The sequence below is a fragment of the Spea bombifrons genome, chromosome 1 (assembly GCF_027358695.1).
Source record: "Spea bombifrons isolate aSpeBom1 chromosome 1, aSpeBom1.2.pri, whole genome shotgun sequence".
NCBI classification, from domain to species: domain Eukaryota; kingdom Metazoa; phylum Chordata; class Amphibia; order Anura; family Pelobatidae; genus Spea; species Spea bombifrons.
The window spans coordinates 30,743,355-30,765,482 of record NC_071087.1 but is presented as its reverse complement, the minus strand read 5'-3'; the positions used below and the strand labels follow the sequence as shown (position 1 = coordinate 30,765,482).

The 22,128-nt window shown below is 41.1% G+C and overlaps 1 protein-coding gene across 1 annotated transcript in view; it reads right to left on the bottom strand.

Moving 5' to 3' along the window:
• NEK1 (NIMA related kinase 1) overlaps nt 1-22,128 on the bottom strand; it is a 38,689-nt gene that overhangs the window by 9,925 nt on the left and 6,636 nt on the right. The window contains exons 8-29 of the mRNA XM_053459833.1: nt 21,593-21,793; nt 21,146-21,215; nt 20,352-20,512; nt 20,058-20,117; nt 19,782-19,847; nt 19,644-19,691; nt 18,009-18,083; nt 17,452-17,651; nt 17,264-17,368; nt 17,037-17,139; nt 16,043-16,126; nt 14,030-14,137; nt 13,389-13,466; nt 13,156-13,251; nt 10,091-10,267; nt 9,733-9,798; nt 9,222-9,456; nt 8,254-8,397; nt 7,842-8,033; nt 5,126-5,246; nt 4,189-4,286; nt 3,616-3,827 (exon numbers count right to left, since the gene is read on the bottom strand). Of these exons, the coding sequence (XP_053315808.1) occupies nt 3,616-3,827; nt 4,189-4,286; nt 5,126-5,246; nt 7,842-8,033; nt 8,254-8,397; nt 9,222-9,456; nt 9,733-9,798; nt 10,091-10,267; nt 13,156-13,251; nt 13,389-13,466; nt 14,030-14,137; nt 16,043-16,126; nt 17,037-17,139; nt 17,264-17,368; nt 17,452-17,651; nt 18,009-18,083; nt 19,644-19,691; nt 19,782-19,847; nt 20,058-20,117; nt 20,352-20,512; nt 21,146-21,215; nt 21,593-21,793 (2,700 nt within the window). The remainder of the gene's footprint in view (nt 1-3,615; nt 3,828-4,188; nt 4,287-5,125; nt 5,247-7,841; nt 8,034-8,253; nt 8,398-9,221; nt 9,457-9,732; nt 9,799-10,090; nt 10,268-13,155; nt 13,252-13,388; nt 13,467-14,029; nt 14,138-16,042; nt 16,127-17,036; nt 17,140-17,263; nt 17,369-17,451; nt 17,652-18,008; nt 18,084-19,643; nt 19,692-19,781; nt 19,848-20,057; nt 20,118-20,351; nt 20,513-21,145; nt 21,216-21,592; nt 21,794-22,128) is intronic.

Sequence of the window (22,128 nt, the reverse complement as noted above, 5' to 3'; positions counted from 1 at the left end):
AGCCGGGTGGCCACTAGGTCCTGTCTGACCGGGGTTACTTTGATTAAGGATGAATATCATGTTAACACTTGCAGTAACAAACATCTATACACCGTTAATTAAAAGGTATATATACAGTTGACGATGTTGCTCTGAAGCAATGCCCCAGTTCCCAATAATTATAATGTAACACAATTTGAGGCTTATGGTGGCCTCACAACGGGACAAGGCCAAGCAGAAGCTTGTACATACACTATGACCAAGTCTTAAAAGATGTAGCTTGGTAGGTGTTTAGTTCTAATAAAGGGCGATATAACCTCTAAATGGAAATTCTGAAAGCGTGATATCCCAGCATCAGTAAACCCCAGGAGCATGGATGAGTGTCCCGCGTTACTGCTCAGTCGTGCCCACGGCTCTGGCATACAGATTCCTCATTGACTCGTGTGGAAGTAACAGGTGAAGTAGATTTTTTTGTGTAGCTTTTTCGCAGTCACTAAAATTAGATGTCAGTTTTGATAGTTGAGAAAACTCAACAGTAGAGATTTATCCTTGCCAGGTACGTTTCCAATCTTTCCATCTCGACGGATTATTACATCAGGTCAGAAGCGGACAATGAGGTCATAGTGTAACGGCTCAGATATATATTACAGCCATTTTTGGGTGGGTTTTGTTTTTGCTCTCCATGTAATAGGGCCGTCTGTTAGTGGTGGGGTAAGGTACGAGGAAGAATTACGCTGCACTTAATTTCTACTAGAAAAGGAAAACGTTTATAATGTTTAAACTTAATTAGCCAAAGATTTTCCAGGAGTACATACCAGGCTGCACTAGAAATGACATACAGGTCTGTAGCGCGTGTGATAATATAATGTATTCATTCTTTATATATAACGCACCAGAGCTATCAGACGCACAGTCACATCAGTTACGCTACAAGAAACCGGAAACGCAGCAGTTTTTGCCAAAAGCACCTGAAATCGGAACAATCTCCGCACATGGCTTCCGGTTTTGTAGGAATCCGGTAGACACCAGAATTACCGGACTTGGTAGACTGTGAAATTTGAAGCTTTATCTATTATATTATAACTCATTACACCGGTTATGTGATGTTTTACGTGAACTTTTTTTTGGGGGGGGGGGATTGAAGCTTTAAACGGCAAAGACATGTACACTTCTCTGCCTCTCAGCAGGTTTATCAGCATCGTGAATGTTGCGTGTATCTGACCTCGTTGACTCGGAAGGCACAGAGTTGCTGTGGAGGACGAGGTAGATTCCAAATAGACAGAAATAAGCGCTAAAGAAAATGTTAAAAGCACCCAAAGGAAGAATGCAAAATCCTATCTGCTGCTGTCCAGAGCCAGCAAAACACGTCAAGCTTATAAATGGCCCTCGTAATAAAATAGTCATATGATTTCTGACATCAGAAGATGGGACATCTGAAAAGCCACAATGTAGTATCAACTTAGCAAGGATTTAAGTGCCTTGATACATTACGTTTACGGAGATCACATGACCTGCTAATGACCTGCTACCATCCGAGAAGATACAAAAGTGATACAAAAGCCAGACCCAGGAGGAGAGGAAATGTTTTGACAATTCAAAGACAAAAAGCAAAAAAAAGAACTTTTTTAAAATTAAAAACTAAAATTTCTGTGAAATAAAAACACCATAGTGTATTTAATTTCTAAACTAATGAACCATCTGCCAACACACCTCCAAGAACAATGTTTATTTTTTACAGAAGTGAACTTTAAAGTGTATTTTCCAAAAGGGATGCAGATCCCAAAGAACGGCCATCCTCAGGGGACCCGTCAGAGTAACAATACTCTTACCCACTGGGACAAACGCTACTACCAGGCGTCTGCCTTTACAGAGTAAGAAACATGGAGTAACCGCTATGGAGCGTGTAGAACTTCCACGAAGCCATAAACATATCCATAAAACGAGCAAAGACAAAGAGCATAAGGTTAACGGGGCAGGATTTGAGAATAATAGCGCAATTCTTGCATGTTTAAGGAATTGAGAGAAGGTGTATGGATAAAAAAAAAATGAAAGCAAGTCGTGACAAGCTGTGAGTGATCAGACTCTCGGGCAATGAGTAAATGAAATATCATGCGCAGCTGAGAAACCGTACAGCCTTCACGTGAAACTAAAGGAAGCCATGCACACGTGACAAAAAACAACCCAACGCCAAAGTCCCAACACGTGAAGAAAAACACCACAACACCAAAGTCCATCGGTAACCAGACTCCGAATCGGGACACACCGAGCAGCCGCGTGGCACACAGAGCGCTGGCAATGCATAGAACATGGTCAAAAAGCAACCATTTTAATATGAACCTATTTGCGGGCTTCACTCAAAGCAAAATCAGACAAAAAGGTCACATTCTAAGAAGGGGCCGCAGAGCCCTATGTTAGGCTAAGATAAACACTAATAACACTCCGCAGGGAACCATTTTGTCACAACAACAGTACCAACAAATAATCACTCGTTCTTTACGGCCTTCACATTTCTCTTCTAGGTTTGAATGTCCTGGAATGACTCGTGTTTTTACCCATTCAATAATAGGTACAGGTAGTACAATGTGACATGACAAATGACATCTCCCAGCTATGACTGCATGCCGGCACTGAAATAACACATTTATGAAAGCACACTGCGGGTGGCCCGGGTATAACTGGGATATTCCGAGATCCAGAATATTCCTGGGCAGGGCCGGCCGAAGACTTAACGCCGCCTGGGGCGAAGTTTAAAATTTTAAACTTTGCTGACGCCATTATCCCCCCCCCCCGGTACTTACCTTTAAAGAGTCCTGCCGGCGAGTCTCCCTGCTCTGCCACAGTGCCGGTTTGTAATGCTGAGCGCCGGAAATTGACGCCACTTCCGGCGCTCATCATTACAAGCCGGCACCGCGACTGAACAGGGAGACTCGCCGCAGAGGAGAGAGAGGTGCGCCGAGTGGGTAAGCGAAAACTACTAGCACCCCTCTCTCTCTCCTCCGCTTCAAAACAACCAAAAAAAAACGCTTGGGGCGGCAAAGTGCCGCCCCTTCTAAAGTGCCGCCTGGGGCAATTGCCCCAGTCGGCTCCATTGCAGGGCCGGCCCTGTTCCTGGGAGAGACAAACTCACGGGGGGGCTGCACGCGACTCACTGCTCCAAGGATCCGCATTTATAAACCGGATTTCACAATCTCATGGGGAACACTTTTTGCTTTAGCAAACGTTTTTTTTCTTTGAAAAAGAATATTATGTGAGCAGTGTAATTAAATGGGGCTGTAAACCTATAAATAAAAGGGATATACGACACAATACGTCCCGCACACTATTTAAAAATAAAGAAAAGCTGAAATGGAATTTAACTGACTAATGCCACTTAAGTACTGCAATTAAAAACAATTAAATTAAAAATACAGATCTTATTCAATCCTTAAATAAGGCGGATCTGAGGTCTGAATTAATGATGGTCTTGATTGTTAGACAAGGTCATTTTTCAGGGGAAAAAAAAAAAAACCTTGCCTTATAATCAAGCAAATACAGTACATTTTAAAAGCCGTCCCAAAAGTGTTTTCCTGAGCAAGTGGCTGAAAACGTATGGTTTACATGGGATTTTACAGATATGAAGGGTAACGCCACACTTGCCTTTGGATTATTAGCATCGAAGAGACCAGTGGAGAGCCCGATCAGCAGCGCGGTTTTGCCTCTGGCTTTGGTAGGAGATGCAGATCGAGATCGGGGTGGCAAGGAATCATCAAATGACGACTGAGAAGAGACATTTGGGGTAATGGGGTAACGTGGAAGAGGGACTTTTTCAAATAAAGGTTTGGGTGCTTTGGCGTCTCCAACAGCATTTTCTGTAGCGACAAAAAGAATTATTGATGTAAATACCATTTATGATACTAGCATCATCGGAATTAACTATACATTCCGCTGTTTTATGTGACCCGTAGATCCCATACAGTAAAGGCAGAGAAATATATACTGAAAGCACAGAAGCTAAAACCAGTCTGTGATCTAGATCTTGGTCAATAGATTTCACGTGGCTTTATAGGCTGATGAACTCATTTGTGTAATTACATATAATATTAATTTCCATAACTATTATTGTATTTTTAACATACTTTTCATTTTGAAATGTATCCTACTTTATATATTTGGTATAATAGGTATATGTAATAGGTATATGTAATAGGTATATGTAGGTTTGCCTCTAACCTGTGTCATCGTCTCCTTGCACTGAATCTGGCTCTGAATCTAATTTAACGTCTTGCTCCAGAGACGTGTGTTCACATGCAGCTTCCTCCTGATCCTCACTGGAAAAAAATACATTTAACGAACATATAAATTCAGCGTAATGAGCAAGACGAGTGCAAACGGAGGATTAACTTTAGTGTGGTCAACTGGCAGAAAAAATCGTGCGGCTCACGTATCAGATGATCTGTGGTTATTGGACACTCAGAAACTCATACTATCTGTCAACGATTATGCATTAAGCAAACCATTCTAGAGTTCAAAGAATGCCTCTTGTTCAATGCACACAAAAGAAAAAATAATAATTTCACAATTTAGGGGCATGTGAGAAACCTGTTCTGCAAACATTACAAAGCACTTTATAGATACTTGTAAGGTTTTTTTGGAGCCGCACGCATCATTTTGTATAGCTTCTCCCGTCTCCAGACACTCACAATACATGTGAGGTTGGAAATAATCAATAGCTTTGTTTTTAACCCTCATTCTTCGGCCATTTCATTGTTAACAAACTACAAGTATTTTATGCAACCAACATTATCATAAAATGGTGAAAATCAGAAATAATGAAGCAATATTGTACAGTGTGACTTTATCCAGGTTTTGGCATTACAACATAAACATATATAGAAGATGAATTTACATTATATTTTATGATATAATATGTGACTTTTATAAATGTTACATTTACAACTATATTGCGGAGCTTCTGCTTTCTGGATACCAAGGAGGCCAAAGTGACTGCAGATAAAACATTGTCCTTAGGCACAGTACGACATTGGATACTTGAACCAACGAACAGAGTAAAATAATGTATGGAGAAAGAAACACAAGGATGACAGGGCTCCAATTCAATGCTGTGATAATCAAGACAAAGCCTCAGAGACTTGCATCGTCCTCGTACCTTTGCTCCTTGTCGTGCTCCATCCAAACGTTTTTGACCTGAACAGGACATTCTTCACCAGCATCTCCCCCACTGCCTTCAACATCCAAAAGTATTTCAGCTTCCAAGTCGTCTGCCTCTTCTGTCAATAGACAAGAATAATGACACAAAAAGCCAAGTATATGCTATCATTAAAGATATTACAAGCACAGAACAATGGAAGCTGGATGTGTGCATTGTATTTGTGAGCTAGAATACTGTATGTTTCACACCAAGAGGTACCTTCAATTATGAACCGCTACTGACGTTACCATTGCACACCTTGTGTTTCCCTTGTTCCCTTTAACTTTAGATGTGTAAGCTTATGAGCAATACCCCATCTATTATTATTATTTTTTATTTATATAGCGCCAACAATTTACGCAGTGCTTACATCATAAACCCTTTTTTCTGTTGTCGGTTACATACTGCGTCACTCATCCGGCCATCTAAACGGCTGGACTACTACACGGCTGACTCCATAAAGGTGCTTTCTGCAGATCAACCTTTTTATAGAAGTTACTGATTTGGAGAATCACGATCACGAGAATCAGAATCGATAAAACTGTAACAAAGGAGTCTGCGTCTTCACCCTTTTCCTTGTGATGAGTCCCGAGCACCTTGCTCCCTTTGTCCTCGTTCTCACAGGACACATGAAGGGCTCTCCCATATCAATAGGGGGATTAACGACGGAATGTGTGTGTCTGAAACCCGAGGCATCACTATTTATCTCCATTATGTTCTCTTAATAACACAAAGGTATCCGTTTACAGCCAACACAAGAATTAAATACAATATACATCGTTAGCGATGGACACAGAATATGCATATTTCATAATTAAACCGCTCGGCTGACTCATTAACCACAAGCGGCATAAGTCACAAAAGAGGCATCTGAAATAATGTTAACAATGTTCTATCTATATGCATCACACGTAAAAATACACGACATAGTTCACGTTGCTTCTCGTCCATCTGTCTGTAGGAAATAGTTCACATGGATTTTACTACCCAGTATAAAGAACAGATGCACCCGGGGGCAGGTTCGGACTAGACTGCTGTTTAGACCAGACATGAAGCGGTATGAAAGCCGTCGCTGAGAAATGGCATTTAGCGCCACCTAGTGGGAGTCTGCGGAGCATGCAGCTCTCCGTCGTTCATCCCCACTGCTGCTTCTAGTTAATACTCAATAGGGGCCATCAATATCAGGATAGAAACTGTGCGGGAGGCCTTTGAAACGGCACGTCTCATGGCATGGGGATTTCTAAATACCGTCCTTGTTACATTTAAAATAAAGTATCTGTTACCTGTGGATGCTTCCTTTGAACTCTACATTTTTGATAAGGCTTAATATGATTATGATGGCGTCACAGCGGGAAGGTGCCTTTTGGTTGTTACAGACCGATTTCAGTGATTAGGTTTAAATAGTACATTTATAAAAATTTTCATCTCAGATGTCCAAAAAGTTCAAAAGTTAGAACTCTTATTTTTACAATATATCCCAACATAGAAGCCCTTTTTACAGTGATGTTTTACTAGACCCTGCGGAGGTTTCGGCTGAGGGCGTAAGGCTCTTGAATACGAACTCATTTCAGAAGCAGTCTGGCCAGCGAAATATAAAGATCTGCTTTGTTTTTTCCCATTCAGTGATAAAAATAGCAGCTAATAAAAAGATCTGACAATTTAGGAGGTCACCGATATCCCTCTCCCTCTGTCTGCTCGCTATGTCTGATGCATTCAAACACGTATTATAAATAGAAATACTATTCAATTACACATGAATATGTGACTGCTTCATTCGCCTAAAGGTATTTCTCCTCTCTAGTGAAGCTAACAAGATGAGCCATGCGCAGTATTTATTATATCAACTCTGCGGACAGACTCAGACACCCCTGTACTCTGCCTATCCATGTTTAAATTTCCTCCCCATGCCAATATCTACCACTTTCTCAGCAAAGTAAACCTAGGCCTCTGACCCTCTACTTTTAGGCTATGACCTTGTCCTAATATTTCTGCTCCTCAGAAACATACTTCCCTCCCGTACTTTAAGAAATGCCAAACTTGCCTTGTATAACTAAATCAGCATCTCCCCCCACTGACTACGCATTATGCAGGGCTAGCTCTGTCCTTATTACAAGAAAAGCTCACTCTGCTTTGCCCCTCAAAATGTATAGTGACATCGGTGAGTGAAAAAGTTCAGTCGCTGAGGTACCAACAAAGCCACAGCTTTTTTATTCCCGAGAAGATTCTCTCTGAACTCTTTACAAAAAAAAAAATATTATGTTAAATGAAAAGGCTTGAGGAGCCATCTTCACCACAAATGATGGATAAATATATATATTTACATTTGTTTTTAAAAAAAAATGGAAAAAAGGAGGAAATTAATATCATTGGCAATCACACATTTTAAATGCACCTGTCCTCCAAGTCCCTCCATCTGTTCTGAAGCTTTCAATAAGACATGGATAGTTGGTAGTTGGTTTATTGTCGCATGCAGAGTGGAAAATGAAGTCTACTTAAATATGATAAAGGAACCCCATGGCACACATCAGATGTTTTAATATATCACCCTTGGTAATGATGGAAGCGTAAGACCCCTGAGCTTGTAGGGTTGGTTATAGGAACATCTGAGAACACGTTGTAACACTGATTTTATGTAATTACACCAAGCTTGCATTAGAAATGTAAAACCTCGTACCACATGACTGGTCCAGTGACTTCTCAGCAACGAGCTCGACATCTGGTTTTGGTGGGTCCTCAGGCTCTGGAACCTTTTGAGCTTCAGATCCAACCAGATCATCACTGACCCCACAAGAATCTTCTAGTATTTCCTGAACGAGATGCTGATCTTGCTGAGCATCAGCTTCATCGGTCTCGGTGCACGGTTCAACTACAGAAAGAGAATATAGGCAACACATAGGCCAAATTCCCCTAGCCATTCATCACAATGGGTAAGACCAAGGAATAAAGCTGTGAGGTGCGGCAAAAGGCTGTGGGACACTAGCTGCTGGGGGCACAACTACAAACAGAGTAACCTAGAAAAGAACAGCACAAACTCCTGAAATATCCCTCACAAATCCAGCGGTATTACCGTACACTATGAGGCCTACCTGCCGTCACTTTGAGATATTCAGTCTGGAGCTGAAGTTCAGCTTCGCCGAGGATTCGCAGCACGGAGTCAGCCGGACTTTTCCCCCACAGGCGTCTTTGTGGTTCACCTACATCTAGCTTGATGACCTCCTCGCTTGTAAGACCTACGAGAATACCCACACTAACAATGGGAACACTATATACTGTACAACGCTATTCCCCAGAATTCATTTATGGATATAAACCATCTAGGAGTTATTATGATTCTATTAAAATCCTGAATGACCAGAATAACCACTTTTTAAGACCGAAAGAGGTCACATTTGTTCCGGAGCTTTGAGGTTCTGACTTAATCCACAAAGCATTTCACGTTTTTCATTCTGAAAACACAATATTGGAGCGAGAATCGGTAAACCCGGAATAATCTTATAAATTAGGTTAATATGGAAATATTAACAAGGTATTGGGGAAAGAAAAAAAAAGGAAAACAACATTTTCATGGCCAAAGCTATGCTAATGACATGTCTAATCATCTATGATGAAGCCGTCTCTGTCAACAGGAAAAAAAAAACCACTTGGTAAATGAGTCAGTGTTGGGTTAAATACCAAGTATGTATGTTTGTAATTAATATGTGTGAGAAGATTAAAAATTATAGGAAAAAGGACCCCAATTACATATCTGGATTATATTAAAGTCTTTTTATTATTTATTAAATAATTTATTATATTTATTAAATAATAATAATAATAATAACAATTAAAGTCTTAAATGAGCAGAATAACCACTTTTTATAACCCAAAGAGGTCAAATTTCTGTGGCCTCCTACTGAGCAAGCCTGAAAATAAGACAACCTTGAGGTAAAAATGGCCTAGGATAAATATTGTGTGAGAAGCCTTTGAGAAGGTAGGTTTTAAGAACCTATATATATTTAGTGAGCCAATTGTAGTGCAAGCAGTCAACCAATACTGCCGCTTGGCGGGGACTTACTCTCATCAGCCACCACCGTGTCCTCTATCAGCGTGAGCTGGGCGAGGGGGATCACCGGGGGAGGTTCTGCCTGCCATTTCTTCCGATCACCCGCTTCTTGATCTCCACTCTCCTGCTGAGATTCCTTGGTGGCGTCTCGTTCACTCTTCACTTCTGGGTTCCGATTGCCGTCTTCAATTTCTTCCTGAGCTTTGAGGTTCTGATTTAATCTACGAAGTATTTCACGTTTTTCATTCTGAAAACACAATAGTGGAGGGAGTCTCGTTAAACGCAAAATAATCATAGCCCAACGAGTTTCATTGAACAACAGACTGGTGGATAATGTAAAGATCTTTGGTACGACGACCTCTGCCATTATAATACACGGTGTAGCCATGTTGGCAGGTTTCTGTTGTGGTTGGGAAAAGCCCCGCTTTTTGGCACCAGACAGGACTTAAGAAACATTACTGTGCTAAAGTGCTCAACATAATGAACGAGCGTCAAAAAAGAAAAATCACAAATCACCACCTACTTGGATTGAGGTTTCTGGTTTTTTGGACTCTGCAGCACTCCTTACTTCTGCTAGCGCAGCTTCTTCCTTTGACCAGGAGAGAAACAAACAAAAGATTAGGTAAACCTCACTGGAAGCTCTTCTTCAGCATCATTAACAGGCCAGATTTGAAGAAGGCTTGCAATAGTTGTGCATAAATTAAAATATGTGTAAAGGAATGACTGGCTGATCCCTGAGGTTTATCCCTCTGTATTGATCATGGAGCAACTTTTTTTTTTCCATAATTTGTCAATAAAATGATCTTAAGGATAACAAACTTATTACTTTTTTAGTACAGAACACCTCCCGCCAAAAAAAAACAGAAACAAAAAAAACGTACAGCCCCCACATTCTTCAGCGCTGAGGTCATGGAAATTACTGGTGCAGAGAGTTTCACTGGAGCTGCGCCTCTGACCGGGGAACCCTGGGCTGAAACATTTGCATGGCTGGGAGAACCAGGTGCTGCTCCTACTGCACTAAAAGGCACATTGTGGTTCTTGATTCCTCGTGCTGCCAACTGCAAGACAAGAACCGCATTAACGTTACCAACAGAAGAACCGCGTTAACGTTACCAACAGAAGAACCGCGTTAACGTTAACAGAAGAAGAAGCGCATAAACGTCAACATTACCATTAACAACAGAAGAACCAACAAACAAAAACCGCATTAACGCTAACAAAAGAAGAACCGCATTAAAGTTAACAAAAAAGAACCGCATTAAAGTTAACAAAAAACAAAAAAGAACCGCATTAACGTTAACAAAAAAAGAACCGCATTAATGTTAACAAAAAAAGAACCGCATTAATGTTAACAGAAGAACCACATAAATGTTAACAAAAGGTTTACAAGAAACACTGCACATAATCCTCGTTTTTGCTAAATTTTGCAATTTCCTTTTGTGAATGGTATTCGCTGGGTATGCACTCAATCTTGGTGTGTTTTGTGTACTTAGCTTCAGAATAGCCATATGGCTATCCCAACACTGTTCCACTTACCTACCACCTTCTCTGTAAATTAAAACATGTAATTATCTACCAAGTCCAAACGGCACACACACAAACCACAGATTCTTCCCTCCTGCTTCACATAGCTAAGAAATCCCTTCCCACAGCCAAATCCAATCTTCATGTATACAGATTTCAGTGACTGAATAGGAATGACACTGGGGCATTATACGTAACGTGTGACCAGGAGACACTATTTCTTATCATACTAAAGCTGATGACCTGGTGTGTGTGCTGATAAAATAATCCCAATGGGACAGGAGCATCGCTACAGCCGGGATAACACTCTTGGTAAATAACTTGTCTCGGGATACCGTTGCCGCTAAACAAGCGTAACGGCATTTACTGTATTCCATATCTCAATGAACGATTCACAGAGCCTATGGAACAATTCCAGTTGTTGCTCCAACATCGTTTGGTAGAGAGTTATAAAAATCGCAACTCGTGCATCCGTCACCTTTGTACAAAGCGTTTCACCGTTTGGGGGATTAAGTCAAACAGCTTCAAGTTGTTAAAAGGTAGATGGTTGTTAAAAAACGAAGCCATCGTTGTAAATGCTAGCTGTACGTGCAAAGACAAGCGAAGGAAGCTTTTCTTAACGCCACATGTCAAATAAACAGGTCCTGCACCTGGAAGACCACACAAGAATAACTTTAGTAACAATTAACCTTTCGCTGGCAGACAGGGCCACTGGCTTTAGGCGATCATGTGTTTTGTCTCGGGTTTTGTGGCTACAGTGTACATGCTAGACAGGGGCGCCATTCTGTGGTCACAGAAAACCACGTGCCAAACACCTAACCGCAAAACTGACAGGGCACACAATTGTTTCATTTTCACTACCCTTTACATTATGGTATAAGATTTTACATTAATAGAAAAGCCCAGTAACATTAAACTGTCACTTATTTCAGTTCTTTCTTTCCGCCATGTAAATGGTTGATGGCAAGCTCTGCAGGTTCTATCCTGTTCCATCATTGTTCCTACTGCTAGCCCTTTTTTACAGCCATTCATCCAGTTTAGACTCGACGTCACGTTAGATAACGAGACTTGGACTTTTTCTAAAATTTTATAGCTTTTTACCAATAACATCGTTCTGTTCTGTAAAATAAGCGTGCCGTCTAGAATTGTAAAGCTGTATGCTTCAGATCAGTAAAAAACGTATAGACTTTTAATAGCAAGAATATATAATAAAAGCAACTACCGGAAACTACCTGATAACATATAGCACAAAGCTGTCCTTTATGTATGGAAATCAAATTCTTTAAAAAAAAATAACTAAAACCGGTCATGGCTTGACCTTGAAAAAGCGAGCTTTCCCCCTCATCCAGCAGCACTCAAAGGGTTAATGGCAGTACACGGATCAGCCAACCGTGCGGTTCTGCTGCAACTGGAGCGTGTATATAAAAAGAAAACGTATAGATCTCACGATGTGTTGTTCATTATACTTTTTTTTTTCCTTACGTTTTAATTAGATTGATATCTAGGGGATCATAAAAACAACATGCCTGCCTGTGTCAATGAGCCCATTGTATCGTCTCGAGACGGACTATAAGCTGCTAACCCCGACAGCTTTATTTCCGTCTGCTCCGAGCAACGCAGCCCCGGAACCAGCGCCCCGCGCTTTACTACACGCCATAATGGAAACGCGACCGCTGACGTCTCCGGGGAAATCAAAGGAGGTAGCAAAGCTGCCACGAAGAACAAAAATATGGGCTTTATTTACAGCCGTGCGTATATTACGGGGCCCCCCACGGAATTCTTTGTATGCCTGACACATTTCTGCCTCATTTAATATTAAGCAATTGTGCACAATTCACGAGGAGGAATAAGAATTCTCACGCGCAGCCAGTCTGAGGTGTTCAAAAGAGGCTCAGCTTACATTCAAAAGAAAAGAAGAGTCCTTCTCTACCAGCATGTCTTAAAGTGACACTCCAGACATCATTTACACTTTAAAAGAGCCCTCCGGAGTCACAGGGAGTCCACTAAACACACAAAGCATATGAAAGTACTTTCTAAGACAGTTCATATGCGTTGTTCAAATGGGGAGGGGGTACTTTACACCTTGGGAAGAAGCTGCAGAGCTGCAGCTTCCCACCCACCTCATGTCCTGACATTCTGCGCCAATGATTGGATGATTGATGGGGGGGGGGAGCCAAGATTTTTAAGAAGCCTTCTCTGTTGCTACAGCAACAGCTTTCTTCAAGCACTGGTACTCATCTGATGTCAGGTTGCAATTAAGCCCCCCGAGATGTATAAATATTTGACGCGAGTACAGTATTTCTTCCGGGCTCCCACATATCGTAGCGCTAGGAATGTTACCGGAGGATAAGGTACAACAGCGATTTTTAATGAAAGTGACAAATGATTATAAATAATAATGATAAAAGCAGCTTTTCCTCACATGCTCTTCCCAGGCTCTCTTTTCTCTTTCATCGGCTTCTCTCCTTTTTCGCTCGAGTTCCTCCTTTAACACAGCTGCTCTGGCATTTGCTTGGGCCTGTAGAATGAGAAAAACAAAGTGTGAGTACGTCCGGGACTGAAGCCCTGCAGGGCACTCACGGGGAACTTTACAATTACAACCTGAATTAAAGGTGTCGGGCCAGCACTTTCATGTAACAGCGAGAATCCCAATACCTTCAAGGCTTCAATTTTCTTTCTTCTTAGTTCAGCATCTTCGTTGCTGCTGTTGCTACCGGTGTCACCTTCATCCCCCTATTAAAAAGTCAAAAAATGAGCCTTACTAAAGAGTTTGACTACTAACCCATAGAAATCCTGCTTAAAACACAATACCAAGTTTCACACAAAGAGAAGGTGGTGAGCACCATAGTCTAGGCACGGCTTTTTCAAAAGAAAGGCCAAAAATGGCACAAGAAGAAGCCGTCATGTGCCAATGGCTGTCGGCTTCTATCATACACAACTTGCCCCATACAGAAAATACATAAGCCCAATACAAGAAGGAACTGAAATGAATGGTCAAAGTTTAGCAAAATCTCCGGCCTCATCGGATGCTCCTCTGGACAATGTCCAAGCGTAATGTGCTCTGTCGGGCATCTGATCTAGTTGTAAGATGCCAGTCTGTTGTGTCCGGGAATGGAATCTATGTCCCATATGACCACGATGAAGCCATACATATCATGGCCAGGCAGGAAGTTATTTACTGTATATGTGAATGTTTATGTACTATAGGTTTGTTCATTAATTATACCAACGCGCCGTGGACCACACAAGGTGCTGCACCGACCCCATCTACAATGTACCAGCCTCAAACCACATACGCTATAGCCAGACGCGCCACTCGCCTTCTCTCCACGCAGCTTGGCTTTGATTTGTTGTCGTTCGTTAAAATTCTGAAGCCTGATCTGGCGCAGTCTTGCCAAATATTCCTGTGAGAAAACAAGATAAGAACTCCTATGTTTTACCTGCAGACCGGGGCGGCATGTTGCGCTCGCCGACTACACAATGTAATAAATAAAAGATGAGACAGGTCCTCACGGATGTCAACAGGATTTTAGAACATGCAAAAAAAACAAAAACGCTAAAGGGTAAAAAATGTAGTCAATAGAGAAAAACTGAATTAGAAAACAATGTTATGTTTTCTTATTTTTATCTGAGTAAGTAAGACTAGGCTTCGGGAACTGAAGCATCGTACTTCTAAAGGGGAAATCCAATGAGAAAAAAAATATTTTACTCCATGGTGATAAAATATGATACTGTATACAATTTTGTTGGATAGCATTGACAAAAAGCTAGTTTTATCTTATTTTTGTTCCAATAAACCTCCTTTATCTGCAGACCTGGATGCCGCTATTATTGTCAGTCATGTGATATTTTGGGTGACTTTCCCCTCTCAATCACCACACTGAGCGGATGCTTTACGGCAATGCTAATGAAGTCTGTTCCTCCGTAGACTTTCATTAGTCAGGGAATCAGGCTGGCTATTTGAGACTGAGCATTCTATTGTTAATAAGAACTCCCTTTAAACGTTTAGGTGATGAAGCTTTTCAATACAGAAAACATTTTTTTTCCTTTTCAATCGCATAATAATGTATACATGCAAAAAAAAAAAAGTACCAGGAAGGTTTGTAAAAGTTTGTGACTTTCCGTGACTTTATAAAACTATAAAAGAAGTAACTTAATAAACCACTGATTTTCTTTTTTACTTGCTCACTTTCTAATCAGAGCGTAAATTGCTGGCGCTACATAAATAAAAGATAATAATAAATTCTAAATAATAAGTCTAAATGTATGTCTCTGCGCTATCAGATATTATATACAATAGATCTGCTGAATTATACACAGAATATTTATTAGTTACATGAATAGATTTTATAATGTTACCAAATACCCAAATTGTATGATGCAAAACCTCACCAAACGTTAATGGTATCTAAAAGAACACACTACTGCCCCCAGCTGGCCGTAGAGCGCATTTCCCCTGTATACGACTAAATCATTTTTATCACACAAATTAGCTATGGAGTTATGTAAAAATAATTACTGTAAGTTAGAAGGGGAAAAAAAAATTGTGATGTCGCTGTTTACAAGTGGACTTCCTCCAAATATATTTCATGAAATAGTTACATTTGCCGGGCGTCTCATTGGCACAAAGTCAGGACCGAAGTGACAGTTATTTAAAGTGGTTTTTTTGTATGACAGGTACAATTTAATGTACTAGCAAACGAAAAACTAGGGCTCGGAAATGGTATATCTAGAAGATTGTAAGTTTGAGGCTGAAAACCTATACTGCCAACAAATAATGCATATAATAATAATAATAATAATAATAATAATAATAATAAAATAAATTACAATTCGCCTTCATTCTTACAGTATAATTTGCCAAAAGTGGATAGATTACACGTATGTTGAATTGGCAACCAGAGGACATCTCTAGGGTCCGCTATCCCTCCTCACTTCAATAGAGGTGAAAGTTTTTTTTTGTTTTTTTTTGTTATGCTTGGCGAAGAAGAACATTGATGGTTAAGGACGGATAACATAGAATGATTCCGGACAAATGATTAAGGACAGCGGTAGGTAGGGCTAATCATCACATTGTTTTAGCATGGCAAAATTAAAAGGTCCCAGAGGCAGGTGAAGGGTTTATCACATTGGAACATAAAACACGTACAAGACGCAAGGAGCAGCAGAGATATAGATGCGGGAAGTGATCGCAGCAAACCGTAGCGTGTTAGTACAGTTAACATACAGCTAAGAGGTCCTGGGAAATATACATGCACCGTTATGTTAATGGCTTGCGATGCCAGCCACATGGCATGCAGGAAGCCTACCTGTTCTTCTTTGTTTCGGGTCTTGCCTCCTCCTGAAGAGATTGACCTGCCTCCATAGACAGCTGCCAGGCTGTACAGGGCATCCTGTTCACCATTTAACGTATCAAGTGTAAGAATGGTGGGGCTACGGGAAACCTCCACAATGTCCCCCAAAATGCCTACCCGCTGCCAAGAATTAGACCAAGAATGGCGGTCTATGCGGAGGAATAAGGGCATAGTGTCCTGTACAAATGTGTGTGCATTGATGTACCTTTGAACTCATTTTAAGAACAATCCAAATACTTGGACCCTGCTACACACAATTCAACATCAGGAGAGATATTTTTGTGGGCAAAAAAAATATTAACGGTTTGTTTAAAGTGGATTTATAGTTCACAGCATGTCAATTAAATGCTGGAGTGTAGAAACAAGAAAAGAAGTTCAGCCAAACAGGTTTCTGCATTGGTGACCTTGCTGTAGGGTAGCAATGCCGATTATATGAATCCATATGGCAAATCACGGACAAGTATTAATGCAAAGCCAGCACAAGAGAATGGGTTAATGGCATGATCTAGAAGCAGAAGCTTATAGGCGAATATATAAGTTTATAGAGCTCTTCTACACACCCTGGTAATTTCACCCAATTTCCACCCAAATTGCTAAATCACTCCAACATTAATGTCCAAGTACAGCGTTCCACCTTCTAAAAGCTAACAAAGCCGCATGCCCCGAAATTAACATTTGTTTCCTTTTGCAAATGCAAGGAGGAATTCAGCAGAATGCCTTAATAATTAACATATGTATAGCCTAAGTGATGTTTATGACCCCAATAGCTGTTCTTACTTCTTAACTAAGAGCCAGCAATCTGGTCTAGTAAATAGAGATGATGCTAAGGGCCGGTTGAGTTTGGCTTCCGTGATGTCTGGAAGCTCATTCCCTACCATGAATAGACGTTCATTGAATGGTACCAGCCACATGTGATCACAGTATTGAAAAAGCAGGCAGACGTCCATACCATATGTCCCTCGGCACGCGCTTTATTTTGCATTGCCTCCCGCTTCCTCTGCCAAAACTCTTCAACCTGTCTGGCCCTTTCTGCAGCGGCATGACCTCTATGTCTGCAAGACGAGCGGAAGGACACATTAATACACTAAATACGTCCCACGCGGGGTATTTCAATGATACATAGTCTTAACAATCCACAAATCTAATTTTTCAACAGCTCTAAAATGAAAACCCAACCTGTTTGCAACTGCCTGTTTGGAAACGTCCTCCAGTCTCTTCAGTTCTTTCTTCACAGCATCACCATCGGGGAAGGGTAAGTGAGCAGCGGGGCCATTGGGAGCCCTGGAGGTATAAATGAAGCAGTCGGTTTCTCTGTGATTGCTCTGGATTCCTAGTACGAAGACAGCCGATGAATAAGCGCATACCTGTTCACGAGGTCAGCGGGTTCCTTGCCGCCTTTTAGCTTGGCATCTCTTTCCTCTGCTGCTTTCATGTGTTCTTTCTGCTTCTGCATTTGGTCTAATATGGAATGGTAATGTTCATAAGATACCCGGGCCACCGCTTGCTGTGAGAGTACCACGCCGCCACCACCACCACCGCCTCCTCCACCTCCAAAACAAGGAGCCTAAAACATGAAAAAACAAATAAATTTCACTATAAACATTAATCCAAAACGGATCAACCTGAATTAACTTTATTGATATTTTCAATATTTCAATGGGAAATACTATAAAAGTACCATAAACAGAAGAACTTATATGGAGTGTGGCGGTGTCACCAAATATTGGAATGTGACAAAAGGTCTCCTGTGCTTAAGGAGTTATGGTAGGGCACAAAAATCTGTTTCATTTTATCAGTTTCAGGAATCTAAGGGTGATTTTATTTTGACGGCTGCCAAGAATCTGCATGATATAGTTTTCCTAAACTTGGTATAAATGGCATGCAAATGTAGGTATAGATCTCAGAGGTTCACGCCAGATACCTTCATGTCTCCACTTCCTCCAGACCCGATTACATTTCTCCAGCCCTGCTCTCTAGCTCGGTTTATTCGTTCAATCTTAAACGCAAAAGATAATACATTAATAATGGAAAGAAAAAAAAAAAAGGAAAAAAGACATAATGGGTAAGGAGAGCTGTAGGTTTCAGGAAAATACATTGCAATAACCAGCATAGAGGTATAAGGGGTAAAAACACCTCCACTTCAAATTAAGGGGGTAGCAGAGGCAATATTAAACACTAATCTGCAGCCACCATAAATTTAACAATGCCTCTGCTACCCCCTTAATTTTAAGTGGAGGGGTTTTCCCATTACAATGTATGTTGTGTGTACATCACATATTGCTCAAAGTCTCAAGCCATAAACCAGTATCCAGCCTCATGCTGAAGAGTCCCATTAAGGAGGAAACAGCTGTCCATGAGTGTTGGTCTGGCTTCTGCACCTCTCTCCTGAGCTGTGTACAGGGACATTTGCTCCAAAGAATCCATGTATAAAGTGGAAATAGACGCAAAGTGTTGATCAATATTAACCTAATTCGCATGCACATAGCCAGAATCCCACGCAGCCGTGGCAGAGTCACCAGATTTCTGTGTCAGCAGTCCCTGGGCTCGTCTGGTGGCTGCAGATTAGGGGTTATTAATGCCTCTGCTACCCCTATAAAATGTTTAAGCAGTGAGTTGTTGGCTGTAGTGACTCTAAAGGCCATAGACATATTTGCTGCCATCTGGTGGTCTATAAAAGGTACTGCCACGGACAGTGAGAAACCCTGGTCAGTGAACGTTTGCACTAATAATACTATACTGAATTTTTTTAATTAAAGGGTTTGGCTGTGTATTACACTCGGCCAACGTGATCTTTCTGGCAGGAGAGAGTTGGAAGGCAGGTCCTTCAGGAGTGTTTCACCATCTATGACGTCCTTTTTTATGAATAAACCTCAGTGACACAGTTGTTGCGCTGTGCACAAATCCATTCCATGTCAGTAGCGCTCTGCTCTGTCGTACATTACCAATCTCCTGTACATAGCTGTTACACTCGGGAACCGCTCGGTAATCTGCCATTTTAATACATGCAACATTTTGCACTATATCCTTTTATTACACTGTGCAATACCGGGTAGTTTTCTAGGATGTCAGCTACTAGTGGTAAAAAAGTACTCACAAGAGTCACGTGGTGAAAACACTAATCTCTGCGGCAGCAAAGTACCGATCCCTACACTGCCTGCATTTTCAGGCCAGTTGCCAGCAAAGCCGCTCCACTGAAGTAAATTGGAACATTATCTCGATTGGGGGTCGTGTAAGACCCTCTGGAGCTCTTGAGCATTAGAGACTGGTGAAGAGGGGATGAATTCAGTAAAATGCATCTCCTGTCTGTGATAGCGTAACCTAGCAGTGCAAGAAGCAGCCAACCGCTTTCCTACAATAGACTAACTATACTAGAAAGGCCTGCTTCGTTTAAGAGACTCCTCGTTCACATTTATGGTAGAACGTAACACGAAAAGCACGAGTATGCACGCAAAGACCTTGCAGGAAAGCTTCTGGCGCTTCCAATTCATTCCGCCCCAGAAAGCAGCGTTCAGATTATTAGTATTTTTATTCCCTTCTCCATATTAATGTATCATACCCGTTCCTTTTCCAGTCTCCGCATCTGCTCCGCCTTCAGCAAGTTTAGCTAGATTAAAAAAAGAAATGTTTTAAATAAATGTCGCACGAGCTCAGAGCAATGCTAGTTTCCCACCGTGATTTCTGGACACCGTCGTACCTGCTCCCTTTGTCTTTTCTCCTTCTCAAGCTGTCTCGCGTCAGGTCTTTTTTTCTTAGCTGCATCCTGCAAAATACGTCCCATTAATAACCGCAAAATGCATCTGACCCTTCCCGGAAACATGTGGGTTAGCAAAGGCAAGTTTGGAAAGAACCAAGGAGGAAAGGTTTGAAGTTTAGAGCTTAAACAGAGTGCTCCGTGCTAGATATTTCGAGACCCTCCAGCTCAGAATAGGGATAATGAGCTTGAAAAGAAGCAGGAGGGGCAACGTTATACCTCAAACATTTTCCTCCTTTCTTCTACCGGGTTGACTTTCTTCATTGGTATATGTGGAGCCTGGACAAAAGTGAAACTACGAATTAGATGGGGAGATTTCAGTTTCAAATGAAACCCAGGATATTAAGATTCAAGGAACATAAACGGCGAAGGAACATATGCACTGAACACATAAATAAGTGCAATAAACAGCTGTACACTGGTAAATAGGTTGGTTGGAGAGAGAAGATTTTGCTTCATTTTAGCACTTAAGCGATTTCAGGAGCCGACGATTCTTTTTGGTTAAACAGTTACCTGTCTGTGTCGGATCTGTGGCTTCCTGTCATGGTGCTTTTTAATCGTGTCTGCAGACTTTTTGATGGTTAAAGGCACTCCATACTTAGCAGCTGGTTTGGTTATCTTCTGAGCAGGAGGCGAGGCAGAGGGAACGGCTGGAGCTGGAGCTGCTCTTTTACCTGATTGTAGAAACGTAAGACAGATCTTCATGAAATACCAAGACTTGAATCATTGTTTTTATTTCTAGATCTTGTATTCACACAAAACTATTAGAAACCCCTTATCCACCAGAAGTGGAAGTAAGAAAAAAGAGAGTGAAAGGTAAAGATAAGATTAACAGTAGACTTGGCGCCGGCTTAGTGTTCGTATTCTATGAATAGTCGCCTATTCCCGTGTTTGTTTTGGGCGATTATTCGTATACGTTCTTTGTAGTCTCTTAGTTTTCTGCCATTTTCTAGTCTAAGTCTTCCGTAGCATAGCAAGGGTTAGTAAACTTAATAGGGAAGCCGTAGGATCACTCCAGGATTTAAAGGTCCGTAAGAGCAACCAATAGAGTCGCTCTTATAGACCTTTAACTTTTAAATCCTGGTGCCAAAGCCATTGGTCTTCCCAGGCCAAGTTGCTTGGAGGTGTAGCTTGCCCGGCTCTTTGCCAGGGGGACTCAAATCCCAGTTTACGGGAAGGAGGATTATAATTTTTGGTGTAAACTTGCTATATCACGTTAACTATGAGAACATTTTTTTCCAGCGAGTACCACCAAAAAAAAAAAACCCTTCACCACTATTCCAACACTAGTTCAAGTATCTACTCACCAGCTACAGCAGGGACAGATGGCTTTGGTTGATTGAGAACACCTCCCAAACCAAATTCTTCAGCTATAAGCTTCAAAAATAGATATAATGAAACAAACTGAATAAAATATGTTAAGAGCAGACGACGCTTCTATAATTACATCATACACATTAAATTTTTAAATTTCAAAACACACTCCTGTAACACTAAAAGGAAGCTTGAGGATGATCTGTCGAACAAAGCACCGGTCAGTCTACAATCATGATAAATGAATACATTTAGACCGGCTAGATTGTCATACATTTTGGATTACTGAATTCTTAATGCTTGTAACCTTATATGCGATGCCTCAACGTTCAGCATGAAGTTAGGATATTCCGACAAGCGTTCTGCCATTATATTTAAGCCAGACAGAATACTAAATGCAATTAAGTATATATTTTCATAAACCTCAGTTAAACACTTACCTGTGGCGGCAGAATTTTCTCTATACGTCTATATACAAAAGGCTTCTCCAATATGGAGGTGACTGACGGACGATCCTTGGGATTCCTCTTAAAAAGCATAGAGAGTAGATTGCGAAGGTCATAGGAGTAATGCAGAGACACGGGTGGGTACGACCCTCTGATTATCTTCAGTACTAGGTTTTTCATGTTACCAGCTTCAAACTACAAGAAAAAAAAAGCCACGTCATATGTTGCAAAAGCGGGAAGGGAATATTATTCAGAATATTACATTAGATGCCAAAAGACTTAAAAAGACTACAAGAGAACCTCCGGGCTGTGCAAGCAAGATGTGCGCCATTCACAAACTTTTGATGTCGGCCTTCCATCTGCATACTTCCAGCTGGCGTAGCTTTGGCACAAGTATGTGAGAAATTTTCCACAAACATAAAAAACACACATTTGGGTTTTTTGCACAACAAAAAAATGACAGCAGGACTTAATGTGTTAAGCGTCCCATGTCATACATAACTGTGAAGAGCAAATATAACTCTATAAAT